This window comes from Misgurnus anguillicaudatus, chromosome 7 (assembly GCF_027580225.2).
Source record: "Misgurnus anguillicaudatus chromosome 7, ASM2758022v2, whole genome shotgun sequence".
Classification (NCBI taxonomy): domain Eukaryota; kingdom Metazoa; phylum Chordata; class Actinopteri; order Cypriniformes; family Cobitidae; genus Misgurnus; species Misgurnus anguillicaudatus.
The window spans coordinates 28,683,360-28,705,434 of NC_073343.2; the positions used below are offsets into that span (position 1 = coordinate 28,683,360).

General features: G+C 38.7%; 1 protein-coding gene across 1 annotated transcript in view; it reads left to right on the plus strand.

Moving 5' to 3' along the window:
* The window catches only part of ush2a (Usher syndrome 2A (autosomal recessive, mild)), a 328,621-nt gene that overhangs the window by 269,924 nt on the left and 36,622 nt on the right, over window positions 1-22,075 (plus strand). The window contains 2 exon segments of the mRNA XM_055171788.2: window positions 1,851-2,013; window positions 11,771-12,125. Of these exon segments, the coding sequence (XP_055027763.2) occupies window positions 1,851-2,013; window positions 11,771-12,125 (518 nt within the window).

Below are 22,075 nucleotides of genomic sequence, written 5' to 3' on the forward strand. Positions count from 1 at the left end.
AAAATGTCTTTCTTACTTAGTATTTTTGTCAGTACAAATATCTAAAAATTCTTAAATAAGATGCATTTTCTTAATGACCTAAGAAAATAAGTCTAGGTTTTAGACAAAAAAAACCATTAAATTGAAAGGATTACTCCACTTTCTTAAAAAAAATCCAGATAATTTACCCCCATATCATCCAAAATGTTGATGTCTTCCTTTGTTCAGTTGGGAAGAAATTAAGTTTTTTAAGGAAAACATTCCAGGATTTTTCTTCATTTAATAGACAGTTTACAGTTTCAGTGCAGCTTCAAAGTCCTCTAAACGATCCCAAATGAGGCATAAGGGTCTTATCTAGCGAAACGATTGTCTTTTTTCGGCAAGAAAAAAAACATGTGTACTTTTAAACCACAACTTCACGTCTTGCACTATCCATGTGACCGCCAGCGCGACCTCACGCAATGCGTCATGACGTGGAAAGGTCACGCATTACATATGTGAAACACACATTTGCGGACCATTTTAAACAATAAATATAACATGAGGACATTAATTAATATCATTCCACATACAACGTCAGATTGGTCCTCTTCTTCACACTTGTAAACACTGGGGCGGTAGTTTCGCATACGTCACGCATGATCTTTGACGTCATGACGCATTACGTAAGGTCGCGCTGGTGCGTCACACAGAAGTTGTGTTTAAAAATTACATATTTTTTAATTTTCTTGCCTAAAATGACAGTCGTTTTGCTAGACCCTTGCTTCGTCTGGGATCATTTAGAGCCCTTTAAAGCTGCGTTGAAACTGCAATTTTAAACTGCATTTAAACTGTAAAGTGTTGGGTTCCAATAAAGACATCAACATTTTAGAATACATTGGGGTGAGTAAATTATTGGGATTTTTTAAGTGAATTTGTGCTTAAAACAAGCAAAAAATCTGCATGCAAAAAAACTTTTTTCTGAAACATTTACATCAAGAAAGTTCAAAAAACATTTTCTTACCCCATTGGCAGAATTATTATTATTATTTTTTTTTGCTTGTTTTAAGCACAAATTCACTTAAGTTGTATATTTTGTCTATTAGACTAGATTTATTTTCTTAGGTCATTTTGCTTATCAAGAAAATACATCTTGATTTACGAATTTTTAGATAATTGTACTGAAAACGAGACAAAAATACTTACTAAGAAAGATATTTTTGCAGTGCTGTGACCTAACCAGTACAGTAGCCTACTATAAGTAATAGCAGGGACAGCTACACAACTAATAATATAGAAAATAAACTAAGATAAGACATCAACGGGAAGTGTTCTTACCATACACTGCAAAAAATTATTTTCAAGAAAAAAAATCTTGTTTTAATTAAAAATATCTAAAAATTCTTAAATTAAGATGCTTTTTCTTGATGAGCAAAAGGACCCAAGAAAATAAGTCTAGTCTTAAGACCAAAAATATCAAATTTAAGCGATTTTGTGCACAAAACAAGCAAAAAAATCCGCCAATGGGGTAAGCAAAAAATCTTGAACATTTTTCTTAAACACTAAATTCAAGGAAAATTAGCTTACCCCATTGGCAATTTTTTTTGCTTGTTTTATGCACAAAACCACCTAAATTTGGTTATTTTTTTGGTCTAAAAACTAGACTTATTTTCTTGGGTCGTTTTGCTCATCAAGAAAAAGCATCTTAATTTAGGAATTTTTAGATATTTTTAGTAAAAACAAGACAAAAATACTAAGAATTTTTTTCATAAAAAAATTTTTTTGCAGTGAATGATTGTAAAATTAAGAATTTGTTGTTGTTACCATAGTTTACCATAGTAAAATGTAGAAGAAACACTTAACTATCTCTTTTTAACGTTATGTTTGTGCAGATGGTTGTGGTGTTGGACGTGGAGTGTCTGTTCGGACCCCTGAAGCAACTCCACTGGCCCAGGATCCCCTGGTGCTCACTGCTATAGGTGCAACTGTTATTGAAATAAGCTGGAGTCCGCCACACAAACCCAATGGACTAATTACTAAATACTTCATATACAGGTAAAAAACACTTACTTGCACACTTATGTAATGGCACAATAACACCGCAAAATAAGACTCCGTACCGCTCACTTTTGGGGAGTTTTCCACTGTGTACAGTTACTACAGTACCTAGTACCTGGTTCTTTTTTAGTACCACCTCAGTTAAGGTTCCAAGTGAGCCATACCATTTAGAGGTCATACTGGGTCCACTTAGATCCGAAAACCTGTAGTTTGACCCGATTCCCGAGCAGGTTCGGGTCTAAAAGTTTGGTGTAAAAATAGTAACATTGCATCTCCGGTCATTAAATTTTTTTTTTTTGCCGAATGGCCTCGAGATGACTCGAACTATCTCGCATGTGTGCATTGAGTCGTTACCCAACCCCCCTCCCCTGTTTGCCATGAGTGCTTGCGACATCGCGTGGCCGGGCGGTAGGTTAATTTTGGTTGAGATAGACCTGTCAATCAATTTTGAATGCACACTTTTAGCGGTTACCCGGGTGTCGTCGTCAGATAGCAAAGGATAATAAATGGACCAGCGGGCCAAATTGGATGCAAGGCCAATGGGGTTCCTTTCTGTCTGACTGGTGAGGGCAAAGATATAGATTGCACAGAAGTCCGTACCATTTGCATACGGGTCCAGTCAGGTTAAAAAAATTGCCGGACTCAGGTCTCTTTTTCTCAGGTTTGTCTCAGGTCGGGTCTTTCTTTTGGAAAAAATATTCATGCATGTCGGGTAAAAAGTGATTCGGGCCATTTTGGGTTGGGTACATTTCTTTGGACTCGAGAACACCACTAGTACCAATACTAAAATGTGATATGCAATATACATTGCAGATCACAGATTGGTCAGAGAGATTCGTCACTACCAGCATCATTGCTAAATGCTTGGCTTTCATCATCTGTGGTTTGTTGTAGGAGTTCCCAAACTTTCTTGTATTTTTAGCAGTGAAAAACCTCCATATGCCGAGATTAATCAATCCTAGAAAATTGTTCCATTTTCAGTGTTTATAAATAAAGGCGGATGCACAAGAAAATGCCTCTCAAGTATAGATACGTTGTCATATTTTTGCTGAAGACGTTAACCAGCTTGGTTATGGGAACATGTGTGGCCCTGTAAGGTCATGTTTGAAAAGACGTCCGGAAACGTAGCTGAACACAAACAGTAATTATGTCGTGACCTTGAGGTGAACAGGCCAATCACTGCTGGTTACGCTTGTCAACATTTCCTCTGTAGTTCCTGTCCGACTGACAGCAAGAAAGCGCAAAATAGAGTGCAAGGTGCTTATGTGGATATCAGCTGTATATCACTAACTGTGCTATCTGAGCGAGGAAAGAGAGAGAGAGAGAGCCTGATGGGCAGCTCTAAATGGAAGATGACATCGCGCTGCTGACTTTGATTATTCCCGGCACATTCGTTGCCGTCCGAGGCCAATATGAAACCGAATGCCGTGATGCTCGCACCCTGCGCAGAGGGGATAAAGCGCCGGCTGACATGCTCGGCTCAGTTTCGTACTTCAAGGTGCACTGGGGAGATGCTAACTCTATCATTATACTGCCATCATTGGCTTTATAGTCGGCACACCCAAACATGCTCGAAACGTCACCAATTTAAACCAGGCAGGTTGTGTGTTAAAGGATTTCAAACAATGATCAGATTAAATTGTAAATCTTCTAGACATTCTCTGTCTGGTACAAGGATGGAGGCAAAGCAGGTGCATCTTGTGAGCCTGATTGTGTGTGGTAAGGTTTTAGTCAAGGGCATCCTGGCTTGTTGACCAATGTCGTTCATATGCAAGGTCAGATCGGCCTAAGCCCGCATAAATCTTAAGAAAATATCATTAGCATAGCCCAGGATGCCGCGGCATTCCAGCGAACGCATGACTGGATTTCATCTCAGCCCTGATTTGGGAGCGGATAAACCCGCATTACATTCATGTGGCAGAGAATTCACACATGGCTTAAAGGACTTGGTGTATTATTGTATCTGCTCATCTTAATACCAGCGATCAACTCTGCGCTAAATGTAATCGGTTTAATGTCCTATTGTGTGTGTGTATTCAACTCATTGGAGGTTATCAGAGATTTTGAAGCGAGTGCTCGTTCCTCAGGGATGTTTGTTTTCAGTTTGAATAACTTGCATAACACAGGGAAATTAGGAATTACCTGTGAGAGTCAATGCTGGTGTTCATGTTGCTTTTATGTAGTTTCACATGTTGCTGGTGAGACAATACGCCACAGTTTTCACTCAGTTGACTGTTGCAGCCTCCAAATAGCAGTAGGGGAGAGCGGGGTAAGTTGTCACATGCTTTTCACACTGGAAAAGGTTAACCCCAGGTTATTCTAAACCCCGGGTTAGCGGAATCCTGGGTTATCTGTTTCATGTTTCACACTGTTCGTACTTAACCAGGGGTTAAGAGATAACCCTGGGTATAATATGACGTTTCACACTGTGCATTCCTAAACCCTAGGTCAGGCGTCTGAAACCCTGCTCCTACACCTGTCTGTTTTATCAAGCAACCCTAAACACCTTGATTAGCTGTTTCAGCTGTGTTTAATTGGGGTCATAACATTTTAACACTGCTTCGTTTCACACCGCATGCGTTTGGCACCGCAATGCGTGGTTAACCCCACAAAAGCAGGGCTAGCAGGGTTTCATAACCATTGGGTTAATTTCAGGTATAAACCCGCTTCTAAATTTCAAGTGTGAAAATGTAATGAATTCAACATATGTGCGCAAGACTTCTTTCATTTGGTATGAAATTTATGCAATTGTAATGTATGGTGCTCAGTAAATGTTAGACAATGTGAAAAGTGTGACAACTTACCCCGCTCTCCCCCTGCTTTTTTTTCAGTTTGATGTACTAATAAAACACTGTATTTGACTTTAATTAAAGGATGGGGCAAGGCAAACAATACTGGACCTGACAGCACTTTTGAGCACTGTTGCTCATTTACATGTGAATAGGGTACAGAAGTCTTAAAGGCACAGCAGCAAAGAAAAGTTTAATTCTTAGGCACACAGAGACGTAATATGTGATATAAAAAGCTAAACTATGACTGTTCATGGCACAAAAAAAGCTGAAAAGGCAGGGAATATAATTTAAAGGTAGGGTAACACATTTTGAAAAATGCTAACTGTAGCCGCCTAGCAATGAAATCCCGATCCCACCCTCAAGTCAAACCGCCATCCAAAGTCACGCCTCTTCCAAAACACATGAACACGCACAGATCAGACGGTCACATCTCATGTCTCATTCAGCAGTGAGACAACTTTGCAGTACAAAGTCGAATAACACTGCCAAAATAACCAAACAACTGGTTTATATCAGAATTAGTTTAAGCACACGTTCGGTTGTGTAGACGTAGTAACTATATCGTTACGCTAATCCGTAAACGAACTCAAATTTCATAAGCAACACAATGTTTCATCAAAGTAGAATATCTGAATCCATCTCAATACAAACATATCGCGTACCTACCTTACCAAAATAAACTGTGCAACGACTCTTTCAGACCCTTTGCGTCCTGCAGCTGTTTGCATCTCGTGGTAAAGCAGTAAAGTTACCGATGTTCATTTGGGTTTTTGCTCTTCCTGATCCAGGCAGTTTTTGCTGTTGTTGTTATAAAAGATGCTTTTAGTTTTGTGCCTCCTGTGTAGGTTGTCAATTTAGCAGAAAAGTTTGCTGTTCTCACTTTTTACAGGCAGGAGGTGAGCGCACGTGAACGCGCCGATGACGTATGGTGTCTGCGTGGACTCGCTGCGCGGTGGGCATTTAAATTATGCTTACGTATGAGGGACAAAAATGGAAACGTCCGTTCGGACCGAAATCTATGATTTGTTGAACATTTTTTGGTCCTACGCCTTTCACAGATGACATAAATTTCTACAAATACATTTAAACAACTTAACACAGTGATTGCTATCAGGATGTAAGGAGACTTTTAACCAGCATAACAAAAAATGTTTCAGGATCAAATCTGTTACCCTACCTTTAACCCTTTATTTTGACAAAATGTCAAAATGTCACAATATATGTTTTATCCTACCCAGTCTCATGTAGATGCGTATAAATAGCACGAAGTTTAAAAATCGTGCAATACATACGGCAAATTCCACTTTGGCGTGCATATGATACACCAGTCCTTCCCATTCACTTAAACAGCGCATCTTTTTTTTTCGTTTTATTTATTGGTTTCTCAATTTTTTTCTGTTTTTTAAACCATTTTCGCTTGGCTTTAGGGTTAGATTTAGATTTGCTTAATGAGGTTATTTAATATACAGGTTTCTCCATGTTTTTGTCCATATTTAAGCCATGGTCGCTTGGAGTTGGGGTTAGAGTTGGTGTTTGGGTTAGGATGTCATTTTTATATAACAAAAAGTTGTTCTAACCCTAAACCCAAGCGAAAATGGTTAAAAAAAACAGAAAAAAATTGAGAAACCAATAAATAAAACGACAAAAAAAAAATGCACCGTTTAAGTGAATGGGAATGACTGGCGTATCATATGCGCACCAAAGTGGAATTTGGCGTATGTATTGCACGATTTTTACACTTCATGCTATTTATACGCAACTCTGTGAGACTGGGTTCGTTTTATTTTATCATTTCGCCGTCTTTTTATTCATTTGTTAATGAAGTGTTGCTAAAGACTTAAATATGTAAAATTGATTTGCATAACATTAATGCATTTAAGGGTTAAAGCATGTATGATGTGACTAGTGAGATGTACAGGTGCTAAATTAGTAGTGAATAATTTTATATTTTTATTTGTAATTTTCAGTGGTTCCCAACCTTTATCCCCCACAAGTACATATACGGCAGTCTATTTTTTAATAAAATTATTAGTAGAACATTTTATGCATCTTTATTTGAGCTCAAAGCATATCGGATCCCCCGTGAACTCTGGCATGCCCGTAAGGGGTGCCCGGACCCCTTGGGAACTAGTGATGTGCGGGTCGTCTTATAACTGGTTAACGAGCGGGTCGGGTTGGGGCGGGTAAAGAAATTGTCACTTCATTTGCAGGCCGGGTCATTAAAAACTAAATAAAAAAGACACATTTGTTGTGTGCAATTCCCTATAGCCTATATTAAATATTTGGGAATATATATTTTCTAGGGCTGTCAATAGATTAAAAAAATTAATCTAGATTAATCGCATGATTTCATGAGTTAACTCGCGATTAATCGCAAATTTTTATCCATTCAAAATTTACCCTAATTTAACACTTTTCAGGTTTTTAAAACTCTAATCATATATACAAGATGCTTTATGCAAATTCAACAACATCCTGTTTACATTTTTAACAGAATCATCAGCCATTGTTTTGTATATGAATTTTCCTTTCAGAAGAATTTTCTTTCTCTGCTGCATCATTTGTGACCTGTGCTGGCAAGTTGAGTCGGAATTAGCAAATTTAAAAAAATAGTTGTTCATATTTTGACATTCTCTATTAAAACATAGAACAATGCATGATTTGTTGAAATAACAAAATATGACAGAACTACACCTGTTTGAAGTTGAAAGAGTCAAATTACCACAAAAATTACCACATCCATACATTAAATTACAACATCAATACCTTAAAATCACTGGTAAAACTAATAGATTTAGCACACACAAAGCAAAAACATCATCAATGTATGTTCAACCTTTTTTTTTCTTTTGTTTGATTGACATTGAGACAGACTGCTTAAAATCTAAGTGATCTAATATAATGTTACACATCAGATATTTTTACCCAACAGTTAACCAAACATTTACTTAAGACATAAAAGATTATATATCCTACCTGCGAGAATTCTTATCAAAACAGATATTTTTAAAACTGTAATTTTGTGTAGATGTCTATATATCCGGGTCGCGCACTCGCGCGTCTGTGTGCACGCGCTTCAGATATCAGTCAGTCAGCGTGAGGGGATCGCTTTTGAGTCTTGTCGCTCTTAATAACTCTTTAACATTAATCAGGTACCGAACTTTATCTCTCTTAATGACTCTTTTAACATCAAGCAAGTCCTGCAGTCTATTTTATAAGTCATGCATAAAAGTGAAACCAAAATGAATTGAGACGCATTTTTGTATTAGATTAAGCATTAGGAGGACGGTAACGTTACACCTCTCAGATGTATAAATAAAGATCATTTCAGATGTCCAACGATCATAGAGCATTGGATTTGCTAGACGATTTGCTTAATGTTCTTATTTCTATGAAAACCTTCGACTCATTTAGACAGGTTCACATTTGCCTGCGTCTCTGTTCATTCAAGTATGGGCTGGACCAAGGGTCAAACAGAAATTGCGCGTTCCGTTAATCGCCGTTAATAAAATTAGTGGCGTTAAAATGAATTTGCATTAATGTGTTATTAACACATTAAATTTGACAGCCCTAATATTTTCATTTTATTAGGTTATTTGATAAGGTTACAATACGTAGGCCTACGTAACAACTTGTGTGATGTTCCTAACCTCACGTCACGAAAGCGCCAAGCAGCTCTCGCTGTCAGCCACAACAACAAAACAAACGGAGAACTAAAAGTGAAGATTGCAGACGAGGTTTCATTAAAAAAAGGTCAAGCTGCTAAATCTAATGTAGAGGTATTTATAGTTCATCTATTCAAATGAATACAAACGCTTTGTAAATGTTGAAAATGTTTACCATTATCCTATCTTGTTATTAATATGACTATGCTGGTTTTATAAGTTTATGTTGTTGCCAGTTTCCAAGCACTTTTAGGCTAAAATAAAGCCTGTTTTCAATTACATGTGTAGTATGTCTTTTAATTTAATGGTTGCGGGTGTGGGGCGGATTGTAAAAATCTATTCAGTGGTGCTGGGGCGGGCCAAATAATTTCATAAAAGCGGGACCCGGTTGGAAAAAACCTAGACCCACGCATCACTATTGGGAACCATTGTGGTAGACAATAGTATCTACTTCCGCAGGTGGTGTTGCGCAGGGCAATCTGAGTGTGACATCATGCAAGAGCTACTCGATTAGTACTACTTATGGATCGCCATGTGCTCTGCGCAGTGATACATGAAGTCGAACATATATAGGATTCAGTGATGGAGTGGCCATCGGGAGAGTCGGGACATTTCCCGGTGGGCCGGTCTGATAATAGTTATACATTGTGAGTTATATAGCAACCCCGTCTGGCGGCGTGTTGTGCGGCCGCTTCCCGCTGGTCAAACTGTGCAGCCTCTTTGCTTAACATAAAAGTGCTCAACCTGTTCGGCAGGTCCAACCATGTTTAGGATTTTTAAAAATATGGGGGATCAGTGAACGGCCCCTCCCCAAATGGCAAAGCCTGTTGGCCTTTGATGTAAAAAGCAGTGCCGCAGAATGCCTGTTTATTGCAGTATATATGTGGTCGGATTGATCCATCAAGGGAAAGGCTATTTGATAGTAAGTGTGGATTAAGGATGTTTAAAATCTCTAGCTTGGTGGTCAGTACATGAATGGATCAAATCAGCACATTTGCAAAGGTTTGTCTCCATATGGCTATATAATAAATAAAAATAAGAAGGGTAACTTTGCAGTATCACATTATATATTTCCTACTATGTGATTTTCATATTATAAATGAGAGTATTCAACTGCAATATGGCAATAAATATCCTCACAACATTATTATTTCTCAAAACTTTTACAAAAATTATTTTCAAAGGAACTGTATTCTTACAGTTATTCAAAGATGCACACATTATTCCGCATATGATTTGAATATTAGTTTATACAGTGAACGTCTTATATGGCAATAAACTTAAAATAACTTAAAATAACAGCATAATGAAATTAATAAAAAGACAAGGAAGCAGGATTGGCATGTAAATTGTATTATTATTACCGGAAAAACAGCAAAATAACTGAAATAAACTCTGAGGTAAATGCGCCAAACACGTTAAAATAAATGAGCAATAGTGGAAAAAACATTATTATCTATCAAAACTTTATATGACAAAAATGATATTTGAAGGAAAAATTCTTACAGTTATTCAAAGATGCACACATTATTCCATATTACTCACCTTTATGAACACGTTCATCTCTGGCCTGGCTCTGTTATGTAATAGCTGATTGACAGGTGCGCATCTCCGTCTTTCAAACAGGTATAATTTTGTATAGTTACCCATTTAGGAAAATTATCCATGATTTAATGATTTAATTGTTATTATGAAAATGTTGTTTTTTTGCAGATTGATTACGATTTGTATACCCTAGTTTTACTACAAAAATACAAGACCTTTTTTTTTTTACCACGGAGGGCCGGTGGTATACGAAATTTCCCGGAAGATTTTTTTGGTCCCACTCCGCCCCTGATAGGATTTCTAGTAAAAGTCAAAGCTATAATGGGCACATGGCATATACTGTACTGTAAATACACTTGTGCTAGTAGTATTGGATATTTAAATGCGAAAACCGTACATTTTGTGGCTTTAAGACAATGTATGAAAATAAAATGTGTTATTACGTTTACTTCCTGAAGTTCATTGTTTTGCAGATGTAGTGTGCCGAACAGACTGCTGTTCCCAGCTGTGTGCTGTAGTTTAGCTCCGTGGTGTGAGACGTTCCTGTCCCCCGCCAGCCTCTGTTTGGTTTTATTTTAATGCGCTGGGTGAGATTAGGCCGTTGCGGTGCGAGTGGGGCCGGCAGGGGCCACATTAGAGGCTCTGAATGTCATTTTCTCCAACAGCATGGAAGCCAGGGCTCTAATGTGATGGAATTAACGAAGCTTGAACGAAGCCCAGCACTCTGCCCCTGCCCCTTACCTCCTCTGTGTGTTCTTCTGCCTCTTCTCTGCCAGCCCCACTGGATTGTTTGTTTATATTTGGGCCTAGTTTTTAACTGCAGCTGTACTTTCATTTTTTTCAGAGTGCATATGTGAAGTTTTAGCTCAATATACCACATAGATAATTTATTATAAAATGTTAAAATTGCCACTTTGTAGGTGTAAGCAAAAATGTGCCATGTTTGGGTGTGTCCTTACAAATGCAAATGAGCTGATCTCTGCACTAAATGGCAGTGATGTGGTTGGATAGTGCAGGTTATGGGGCGGTATTATCCCTTTATGACATCACAAGGGGAGCCAAATTTCAGTTACCTATTTTTTCACATGCTTGCAGAGAATAGTTTACCAAAACTAAGTTGCTGGGTTGATCTTTTTCACATTTGCTAGGTTAATAGAAGCATTGCCGACCCAATTATAGCACTTAACTCTTTCACCGCCAATGACGAGATTTTCCGTCTTTCCGCAATACCGCTATTATCCACTAGGTGGCGCCCTTCCGCAACTTTTTAAAACCGGAAGTATTGCCCTATGGCAAGCTGCTGCATGTCCGTGTCTGTTTTAAAGTTCGCTCTGAATGGGATCTCTATGAAAAGATCTTCACAAAAATGGAATTATCTCTGCTTTTTGCTCAAAATGTTTTTGCAGAAACCTACCCATATTCAAAAGCTGATTACAAAAGAACCACATAAGGTAGGATGAAACGTTTTTTTTTTGTTTGAAAGCAGAGGGTCTGTTCTTTCATTTGGTATTTTGTATGTTTATATATTTAAAGAAGAACATTTTCTGCAAGGCATTAAACTTTGGTGAAAATCATGAAAAATGCTGGCGCTGGCTGGCAACTTTTTTTTAAAATGCTGGCGGTGAAAGAGTTAAACATGATTGAAAAGTTAGATTTTTACGATATGTCCCCTTTAAGTCTTTTATGTTGCAAGTTCTAGCTATCTTACATTTGACGATAAATGTTATTTTTTCCTGTCTTCTTCCCCTCCAGACGGCCAATAGGAACTCAGGAAGAGCTGCTAGTTTTCATCTGGACCGAAGGTCCCCTTAATTTCACCGATGCCTCCGACTCCCTTTTACCATTCAGAGAATATGAATACAGAGTCACCGCCCACAACTCTATAGGCTCCGCCTCCAGCTCATGGACCTCTGTCCGTACTCTAGAGGCACAACCACAGGGCATGGATCCACCCACGGCCCGTCCATGCGGTGCTTATTCTGTTCTGCTGAACTGGACCGAGCCTAGCAGGCCAAACGGCGTGATCTCGAAGTACAAAGTGCTGTATCAGAAAATAGCCAAGGACCCGACGTTCAACTCCACAACTGTTACTGCTCTTACAGTTACGGTAATGTACTTGCAATTTGGTATGCTGTTATATGTTTTGTGAAGGAAGTAATTCAACCATGTGCAAAGAAGAATCAGTAATGGTTTTATGAAAAAGCAGCCACACGAATGACTACCTTAAAGGTCTATAAAATTAAGAAGTTTCATGTGCATTTCTATTAACACACTTTTTTAAAACAGCAAAACATAATCTTTTATTTATATATCAGATAATATAGGCGGAGGTCAGTGCTGGTTGTCACACTGTACAGTAAGGGGTCATGCACACCAAAGCTTTTAAACGTGGCTGAAAACGGCAGGCGGACACCGAATACCAACTTTTTTTCAGTGGACTGACAGCTTTCTTCAGCTTGCTGTGATACCTCTCCTTTGTTTATCAGTCGTTGTACGAAGTGCTGGTTGGTTGTTGCGATATTGAAAACATACGTCGGCCGCCGGCGTAAAAGCTTTGATGTGCATGCTCGCTAAAGGGGGAATTTTAAGGTTAGCTTCTGTACTGGCACATAAATAAAATTCTTGGCTACTAAAACATTATTAAACATTTCCACCAGCATTGCCAAGGTAAGACAATTCAGTTTATTATGCAGCGGGGCAAGTTGTTACATTAGAATCTGACAGCCTTTTATGGGCTTTTTTATTTTAATTCATGAAATAGAAATATAAAATGTAACATACCTGTACAATATATTTTGTACAATTGATATTTTAATTAATTAGTGGTGCTAATGTCTAAAATGTAATATGTGACAACTTGCCCCTAACCTAAAACAATGCGGCTCTATTCCCTTCATTTTGTTTACCTGTATAACAGGAATTATTAAAAAAAATGGTAACACTTTACTTGAAGGGTTGTTCATAAGACAGATATGACACCTTTATAATCATGACATGACACGTTTCATGACCATGAAGGAGATTTTATGCACATTTATGACAACTGTCATTAAGTGTCTTTGTTTAATTATGTCATTTTTAATGCAAAAATGACATTGATTGAGATGTCTTTGTTATGACAACTTGACCACATTTTACCAGTGATACAAATTTAATTTGTCCTTAAAATGCGATTAAGTCATATAGTTTTAAAACAGTGTCATTAATATTTTTCTTGACCTCAACTACAGTGGTACAAATATAATTTGTCATTAAAATGTCATTAAGTGTTAATACTCTGTCATATAGTTTTATAACAAACATGTAATGGTTTTGTTCTGTGTTTTCTTGTATTCTGTGTATTTTTGTATTTTGGACTTTTATTTTGACATCCTGTTCTGTTCTGGCTTTTATTTTGATATACATCCTGCCATGTTTCACTTCACACTTCCTGTTTGTTCTTGTACATAAGTCACATCCTGTTCACCTGCTCCTGGCTGAATATTACACATAGTAAGCCAGCCTGTTACCTGATCCTGTTACCTGTCTGATTCTGTTTCTGTTATTTGTAAGCCTGTTATCTGTATCTGTTCCTGTTTTTGACCTGTGCCTGTACTTGGATTTTGATTGTTACTCTGCCTGCCCTGAACCCTAGCCTGTATTTGGATATTGCCTGTTTTGCCGCCTGCCTTGAACTATTGCCTGTCTTTGGATTTATGATTTGGATCTACCCTTGTTGGATTTGTTTGCTGGCCCTTTTGGGATTTTACTAAATAAACACCTTTTGCACATGGATTCACGTCTCACACGCTTTCTTTAAAGCCACCCACGTTACAGAATAATCAGCCCTAACCCGGAATCCCGCGAAGGTTTGTAATCTCCCACCAGCACCATGAAACCCATTTTTGCCCTGCTTGCACTACGCCAGAACCACCGTCCCATTGAGGAATATGTGAGTGATTTTTTGGACTTGAGTAATCAGGTACATTTTGACGAGGACACTTTAAAACCCATTTTTTATAATGCTCTTGATGAGTGGTTGCGTCTGTGTATGCCACGTGATATGTCTGCCTGGTCCCTGGAGAGTTATATTGACTTTGCTTTGTTACTGTGTGGCTCACCATTTACTGTGGGTGTTGCGGATACACCTCCAGTGAATTTACACAACCCATCAAGCCATTTCATGCCGGTTCTGCCCAAACCTGAATATGTCATGCCTGATCATAAAATGGCCGCCACCATGCTTGCTCCCAAAATGGCCGCCATCCTGCCTGTCCCTAAAATGGCCGCCATCCTGCCCGTTCCCAAAATGGCCGCCATCCTGCCTGTCTCTGCACCTGTTCTCGAGAGAGCTACAACCATTCCTGCACCTGAGCTTCAGAGGGCCGTCGTCACCACCACACCAGCACTTAGGAGGGCTATCATTCACCCTGCACCTGCCATCAAAATGGCCGCCATGCCTGAACCAGCTACCGCTGAGGTATGTCTTCTTGAATATATACTACCTGAATTTGCCATAGCCCTGTGGTGCGTCTGGTCTGCCTTCTGCTCTGTTATTCCCGAGGTTCCTCAAGGCCCTGCATCTGATTCATCCGACTCATCTGATTCATCCGACTCATCTGATTCATCCGATTCATCTGATCTGCCCGTCTCATCTGATCTGCCCGTCTCATCTGATCTGCCCGTCTCATCTGATCTGCCCGTCTCATCTGATCTGCCCGTCTCATCTGATCTGCCCGTCTCATCTGATCTGCCCGTCTCATCTGATCTGCCCGTCTCATCTGATCTGCCCGTCTCATCTGATCTGCCCGTCTCATCTGATCTGCCCGACTCATCTGTTCTGCTCGACTCATCTGATCTGCCTGATCTGCCTGATCTGCCTGATTCGCCTGATTCGCCTGATTCACCTGATCTGCCTGATTCACCTAATCCGCCCGACTCCTCTGATTCTTCTGATTCATCTAATCCATCTGATTCATCTGATTCGTCTGTCCTGCCCGACTCATCTGATTCGTCTGTCCTGCCCGACTCATCTGATTCGTCTGTCCTGCCCGACTCATCTGATTCGTCTGTCCTGCCCGACTCATCTGATTCGTCTGTCCTGCCCGACTCATCTGATTCGTCTGTCCTGCCCGACTCATCTGATTCGTCTGTCCTGCCCGACTCATCTGATTCGTCTGTCCTGCCCGATTCACCTGTCTTGTCTGATTCATCTGGTCCACCACCTGGGACATCGCCACCCTGGGCTTTGGGAGCTTTCCCAAGTTTTTTTTGGGGGGGGGGTAGTACCCGGACACAGGGAGGAGGCAGAGGACACCAAGGCGGAGGCCGAAGTGTGCTCGGACCCTTCCTCTCCCTGTGTTCCAGGTCTATTCCTGCCTCATGATCTAGCTCCATGTCCGCCCCATGACCCAGGTCCAAGCCCGCCCCATGACCCAGGTCCTAGCCTGCCCCATGACCCAGGTCCTAGCCTGCCCCATGACCCAGGTCCTAGCCTGCCCCATGACCCAGGTCCTAGCCTGCCCCATGACCCAGGTCCTAGCCTGCCCCATGACCCAGGTCCTAGCCTGCCCCATGACCCAGGTCCTAGCCTGCCCCATGACCCAGGTCCTAGCCTGCCCCATGACCCAGGCCCGCATCTGCCCCATGACCCAGGCCCGCATCTGCCTCATGTTCCTGGACCATCCTGGCCATATGACCCAGGACCTCCCCTGAACTGCCCTGCCTTTGCCAAGAGGTCCTGGCCCGCCCGCCCACCCTCTATTGGACTTTGTAATTTGTATGTTGGGCTCCGGGAGTCGCCCTTTAGAGGGGGGGTTCTGTAATGGTTTTGTTCTGTGTTTTCTTGTATTCTGTGTATTTTTGTATTTTGGACTTTTATTTTGACATCCTGTTCTGTTCTGGCTTTTATTTTGATATACATCCTGCCATGTTTCACTTCACACTTCCTGTTTGTTCTTGTACATAAGTCACATCCTGTTCACCTGCTCCTGGCTGAATATTACACATAGTAAGCCAGCCTGTTACCTGATCCTGTTACCTGTCTGATTCTGTTTCTGTTATTTGTAAGCCTGTTATCTGTATCTGTTCCTGTTTTTGACCTGTGCCTGTACTTGGATTTTGATTGTTACTCTGCCTGCCCTGAACCCTAGCCTGTATTTGGATATTGCCTGTTTTGCCGCCTGCCTTGAACTATTGCCTGTCTTTGGATTTATGATTTGGATCTACCCTTGTTGGATTTGTTTGCTGGCCCTTTTGGGATTTTACTAAATAAACACCTTTTGCACATGGATTCACATCTTCATCGCTTTCTTTAAAGCACACCTCGTTACAAAACATCATGAATATTCTTCAGTTCATAATGTTTTTTTTAAGTTTCCTCCAGGTGTTTAAGAAATAAAATCAATCATTCAATAATAATAATAATAGTAATATTAATAATAATAATTAAAATTGATTAAATTGTATTTTATTTAATTTGGAGACCGATTCACCTAAAAATAAATAAAAACAGTACAATAATAGGTTAAGCCATGCAGCGTTGGGAAAAAAGTTAATTACATGAAATGAATTAATTAAATTAATTAAATGTTTTGTTATTTTTTCTTCTATGTCAGAAAATTTCAGAACCCTCTGTGTGAGAGAAGAACAAGTTCTGTTAGTTTTTTTATGTATTGTGCACATACATTAAGTTAAGTAAAATTTTTTGACGTGTCTGTTGCATTTTGTTAAGGTATTTAAAATCAAACATTTGACAAAGTATTAACACTTAATGACATTTTAATGACAAGTTCAGTTTGTACCACTGTAGTTGAGGTCAAGAAAAATATTCATGATGCTGTTATAAAACTATTTCACAGAGTATTAACACTTAATGACATTTAAATGACACTTTAATGTAATGTTAACCCATAAAGCTAGGTAGTTTCATAAGTTTGATCATTATTCTGCTATGTCATGTTTATGACACATTTGCATTAAAAATTACATAATTGAAGAATGATGACAGTTGTCATAAACATGTGTCATGTCATGATTATGAACGTGTCATGTCAGTCTTATGCACACCCCTTCAAGTAAAGTGTTACTAAAAAAATAATAGGATTTTGGGAAAGGTGTTTAATATCAACATAAACCGCTACTACAACATATTTGTCTCTTAGGACCGTTGCCTCCAAACCTTATACAGTAATTACTGAGATATAGTGTTGTAACAGCTTCCCCATGTGACAACTAGCCCCATTCTTCCTTACTGCTCACATTAAATGTCTACATGAACTTGCCACTGATTCCTGAGTTCAATTTCAGCATATAAAGTTTATCTGTCTTCATGTGAGATCATCTATCAGTGATCAGACCATTGCATGGATTCTCAAATAGATTCCTCACGCACCGCCAATAGAAGCAACTTCTTTGATTCATGGCGTTCTCGTGTTTGACACAAGGATAGTTTCCTGCTTTCTCCGCAGATGCTCACGAATGCACCGTGGCCAAATTAAAGGCTTCACTTTGAGATTCTGTTCCAAACCAGTGTGAACAGAGCCAGCCCGCCCCCCCGATAGCAGAAACACCACAGGGGAAAGAATCCAGAACCCACTGAGGAGTTCAGCTTCACCCACAGAGCGGCAGATAGATGCCTGCCTAATAGGCAAATTAATTATTTTGGTAGCAATTAATGAACGTCAGCCAGGATAGGCCCTTTATCAGAACCCCGCTTTTCTTCCCGAGTAATTTAGAGTTGCGCTTCTATTCTCTTGGCAGTCCTTTCAGTTTTTCTTGACCTCCAGAGGTCGGCCGCAGTGGTGAACGCGTGACGTCAGTTTGCAGTTAATCAGCTTGTAATTAATTTTCCACGTGTCCTCAGCCCTCTTGAGTTATGACCCCAGCCTCCTAATGGCTGACACAGATTTATCATTTCGCAAATTGTAAATTTTTACTTTAATTTTTCAAACTTTATATTTAAACAAAACTTTTTCTTTAATTTATGGGGGTAATTATTAAAAGAGCAAGTTAAGTCAGGTGTCAGGTGCTGTATTCTGGTATAATTAGAACCAAGTAATTATAACTAGACTTTATTTATAACAAGTAATTATATATAAGTCTAGTATGAAATTTAAGTTTTTGATTTATTTATATTATATTGAGGACTCATCATAAGTGTATTTCTTTTTTTTTTAGTTTAGATAAGATTTATGGACAGGATATAGTGTATAATATCAAAATATTATTTTTTTAAAGAAGGAAAGCCCAAACACATTTTTCGAGTGAAACAATTCACCTAAAAAGTTGGTTACGTTTTAAACTATTATTGACATACTATATGTATACAGTATGTATATTAAACAATACATTACAGTGTAATACCAACACTTTGGGTTATTTTTGACCCATGTGGGGCAAATATTTGACAGAAGTTCAGAACACAGCGCTGGGTTAAAATTGACCCAGTGCTGGTTTGTTTAACCCAACTGCTGGGTTGTTATAACCCATGGTTGCATAACAACAACCCAACATTGGGTAATTTTTAACCCAGCATGTATTTTGTCCCAGGGGCAACCTTTCGATCTTACTGATGAAGTCAATACCGAAGTGACTTAAACTGCAATTCATCGACTGGCCACTTGAGGCTCCAAAAGGGAGTCAATTCACATTGACCTCCATGTTAAAATGCCTAACTTTTGAGTAGAAAAAATATGTTTACAGCCTGGTTCAAAAATAGTTTTTGGTCTGTATAGTTAATTTTGCCCTTCATGACAACTGCAAGGGGGTGGAATTCTTTTGTAACTCATCCGTTTAAATTATATTAAGCCTTAAAGTTCTGCATACTTAAAGGAATATTCCATTTTCTTAAAAGAAAAATCCAGATAATTTACTCACCACCATGTCATCCAAAATGTTGATGTCTTTCTTTGTTCAGTCGATAAGAAATTATGTTTTTTGAGGAAAACATTGCAGGATTTTTCTCATTTTAATGGACTTTAATAGAGCCCAACATTTAATACTTAACTCAACACTTAACAGTTTTTTTCAACAGAGTTTCAAAGGACTATCAACGATCCCAAACAAGGCATAAGGGTCTTTATCTAGCGAAACGATTGTCATTTTTTACAAGAAAAATAAAAAATATCCACTTGGACAACTTCTCGTCTAGGTCCGGTCCAGTGCGACCTAACGTAAATGCGTAGTGACGTAGGGAGGTCACGTGTTACATATATAAAACGCAAATTTGCGGACCATTGTAAACGATAAACTGACACAAAGACATTAATTAGTATCAGTTGGCATACAACAACGTAGGAACGGTCCTCTTTCAACACATTTGTAAACACTGGGGCGGAGTTTCGCGTTCGTCTTCTGTGACCTCTTGACGTCATGACGTATTGCGTGGGGTCATGCTGACGCATCACGACCGGATCTAGACAAGAAGTTGTGGTTTGAAGGTGGATAATTTTTGTTTTTCTTGTCAAGAATGACGGTCGTTTCGCTAGATAGGACCCTTATGCCTCGTTTGGGATCGTTTATAGTCCTTTGAAACTCCGTTGAAAAAAACTGTTAAGTTTTGAGTTAAGAATTAAATGTTGGGCTCTATTGAGGTCCATTGAAGTGGGAAAGATCCTGCAATGTTTTCCTCAAAAAACATAATTTCTTCTCTACTGAACAAAGAAAGACATCAACATTTTGGATGACATGGTGGTGAGTAAATTATCTGGATTTTTCTTTTAAGAAAATGGAATATTCCTTTAAGGGCGTGGCCATTTGAGTGACAGGTGAACTCCCACTGCTGTCACCAGAGTCGAGCTAGGCGGGGGTGGTTTCAGCAACCAGCCACCTCAGCTTCACTTACATCCCGTCTCTTTACTCATTTTCGGATATCCGCAAGTGATGTGCGGTTACGCACAGACAAGATGGCGACGGCAGGCACCGCCTACTATTGGCTGTAAAAACGACCCTTAGAAACCTATGGGTGACGTCACGGACACTATGTTCATCTTTTTTTACAGTCTATGGTTTTGTTCAATATTTAAAACAACATGGGTCAAAAATAACCCAGGCAAGTATGTTATCTTGAGTACTTACGTCACAAACTTTAAACAAAAAAAATTTCCTCAGGTTAAATTTTCATAGTCTGTGAAAATTACTAAATTAATATTTATTTAATGGATATTTTAAATAAGAGGAAAAAATACAGTGCAATTGTGGATGTAAAGTGTCATGTGACAAGCGTGATGATGCATTATACAATAATAGTTGGAATAAAATAATAGCAATAAAAAAATCATAAAGGGGAATTTTTTTTAAATGCTATTAAGTTGTTTAAATGTAATTCCTTTTCAATTCCACCAATTTAAAAATTCTAACCAGTTTGAGCCCTGGTTATACCTGGTTGAAAAAACAAGCTAATGTTATCATTTAAAGAATGAATTATCAACTTTAAATATTCTTTAACAGCATCACCCTGATTTTCCCCATGGTCTCTTGCTGAAGACATTGTCCAATCACCTGCCACAGTGAAATCCTAGCGTTAGTATTAGTGCAATTTCTTACGGCTACATTTATAATCCATCGATCGTGCTGAATCTTTTTTGGACACTTGACTTTGTGCTATATCAGCTGTCTGTCTGCCATGTCAATACTTGGCCTGCAGCGGGGCATTATATTGATTTAGCTGTTGCCAACTGTTGAGTGGCTACAGGTTAATGTTCTGTCATGGAATTAAGTTGTTTTTATGGCCATGGATTATGCACAGACAACGTCGGTAGTCATGTAGCCGTTGCTGAGAAAGTTAATGGGTCAATGACGTGACGTTAATTATTTTTTGTCCGTATGGTTCAATTAAATGTAAAAGGGTTAAAATTTCAAAATAAATTTGCAGATTACTTGCATACATTCTCTTTTTTGAGCACCAAGTCTAAAATTTCTGACTTTATTTCATTTGAAAGAATATTTGGGGGATAATTGCAAAAATGTCAATGTGATGTAGCCGGTCTGTGTCAATTGGTGTAACTAGTATTTTTTTATGATAATATAAATATATTCATAAAAAAGTGGAATAAAATATAATCATCTAGTTTAGTGTAAAATGATTGTTTTACATACATTTTTACATCATTTGTCAAAGATTATTCAGAAAACAGAGCTGTTTTCAGCATATGTCAGGACAAATATTACAAATATGCATTAAAATTCACATTTAGAAATAACTAGTAAAATGGTATTTTAAAATGATTTTTTTTATTACGCTTACAGGCCATCAAGGTGGATAAAATATTTAACAACATAAATACACTGTGTGCATTGAAATATACCTGATGCATGCTTCAAAAACAAGTTTTTTTAAAAGATTATTGAATTTCTCTGCCGAAATATAGTATTTAGTTTTTCTCAAAACGTGGTACAATTAGAAAACATCACCTGTATGTCTAATTTTAACCTATTTTACTTGTTACGTGCAATTATTGTAGTAATAACTGTAAATTATGCATAATCACATGCAACTAACCATAAACAAAATCCTAACGCTATAGTACTATAAATACATGAACAGTTCATATGCAAAGGCTGCTAAACGCCACCTCCCTCAAAAACCGAGATAATGATATTAACCGAATGCTCTCTGCACATATTATACATTCATCAAATACTTTTGCGTCAAATCCACATAATCCCACGCTCAGGCCATTCAGAAATACAGTTTTTTTAGCCAGAATCCTGTCATGATTCTGCCAGTCTGTCGCAGTAATTCATAGTTCATGTGGCAGGATCGTGGCGGTACCCATGTTTTGTGTGGTAGCACATGGCCTTTTGTTTGGGCTGCATGCTGCAGTATCTTGTCTCTGCCCCCGCCCCCTTGTTTCCTCGTTAATTATTCATTATTGGTTAACTCCCCTCACCTGACCTTTCCTCGTTATCTTGTTTAGTTTTCCCTGTTTAAGGCCCCAGTGTGTTCTGTCCTGTGCTGAATCGTTTTGTTTTGGTTGTTTGCTTTGTGTGACAACTCTGTCTTTAAGTCAAAAAGTCAAGTGAGTCAAGTTGTCTCGTTACGGTGTATTTTCTTGTCATAGTCTTGTCATTGTTACC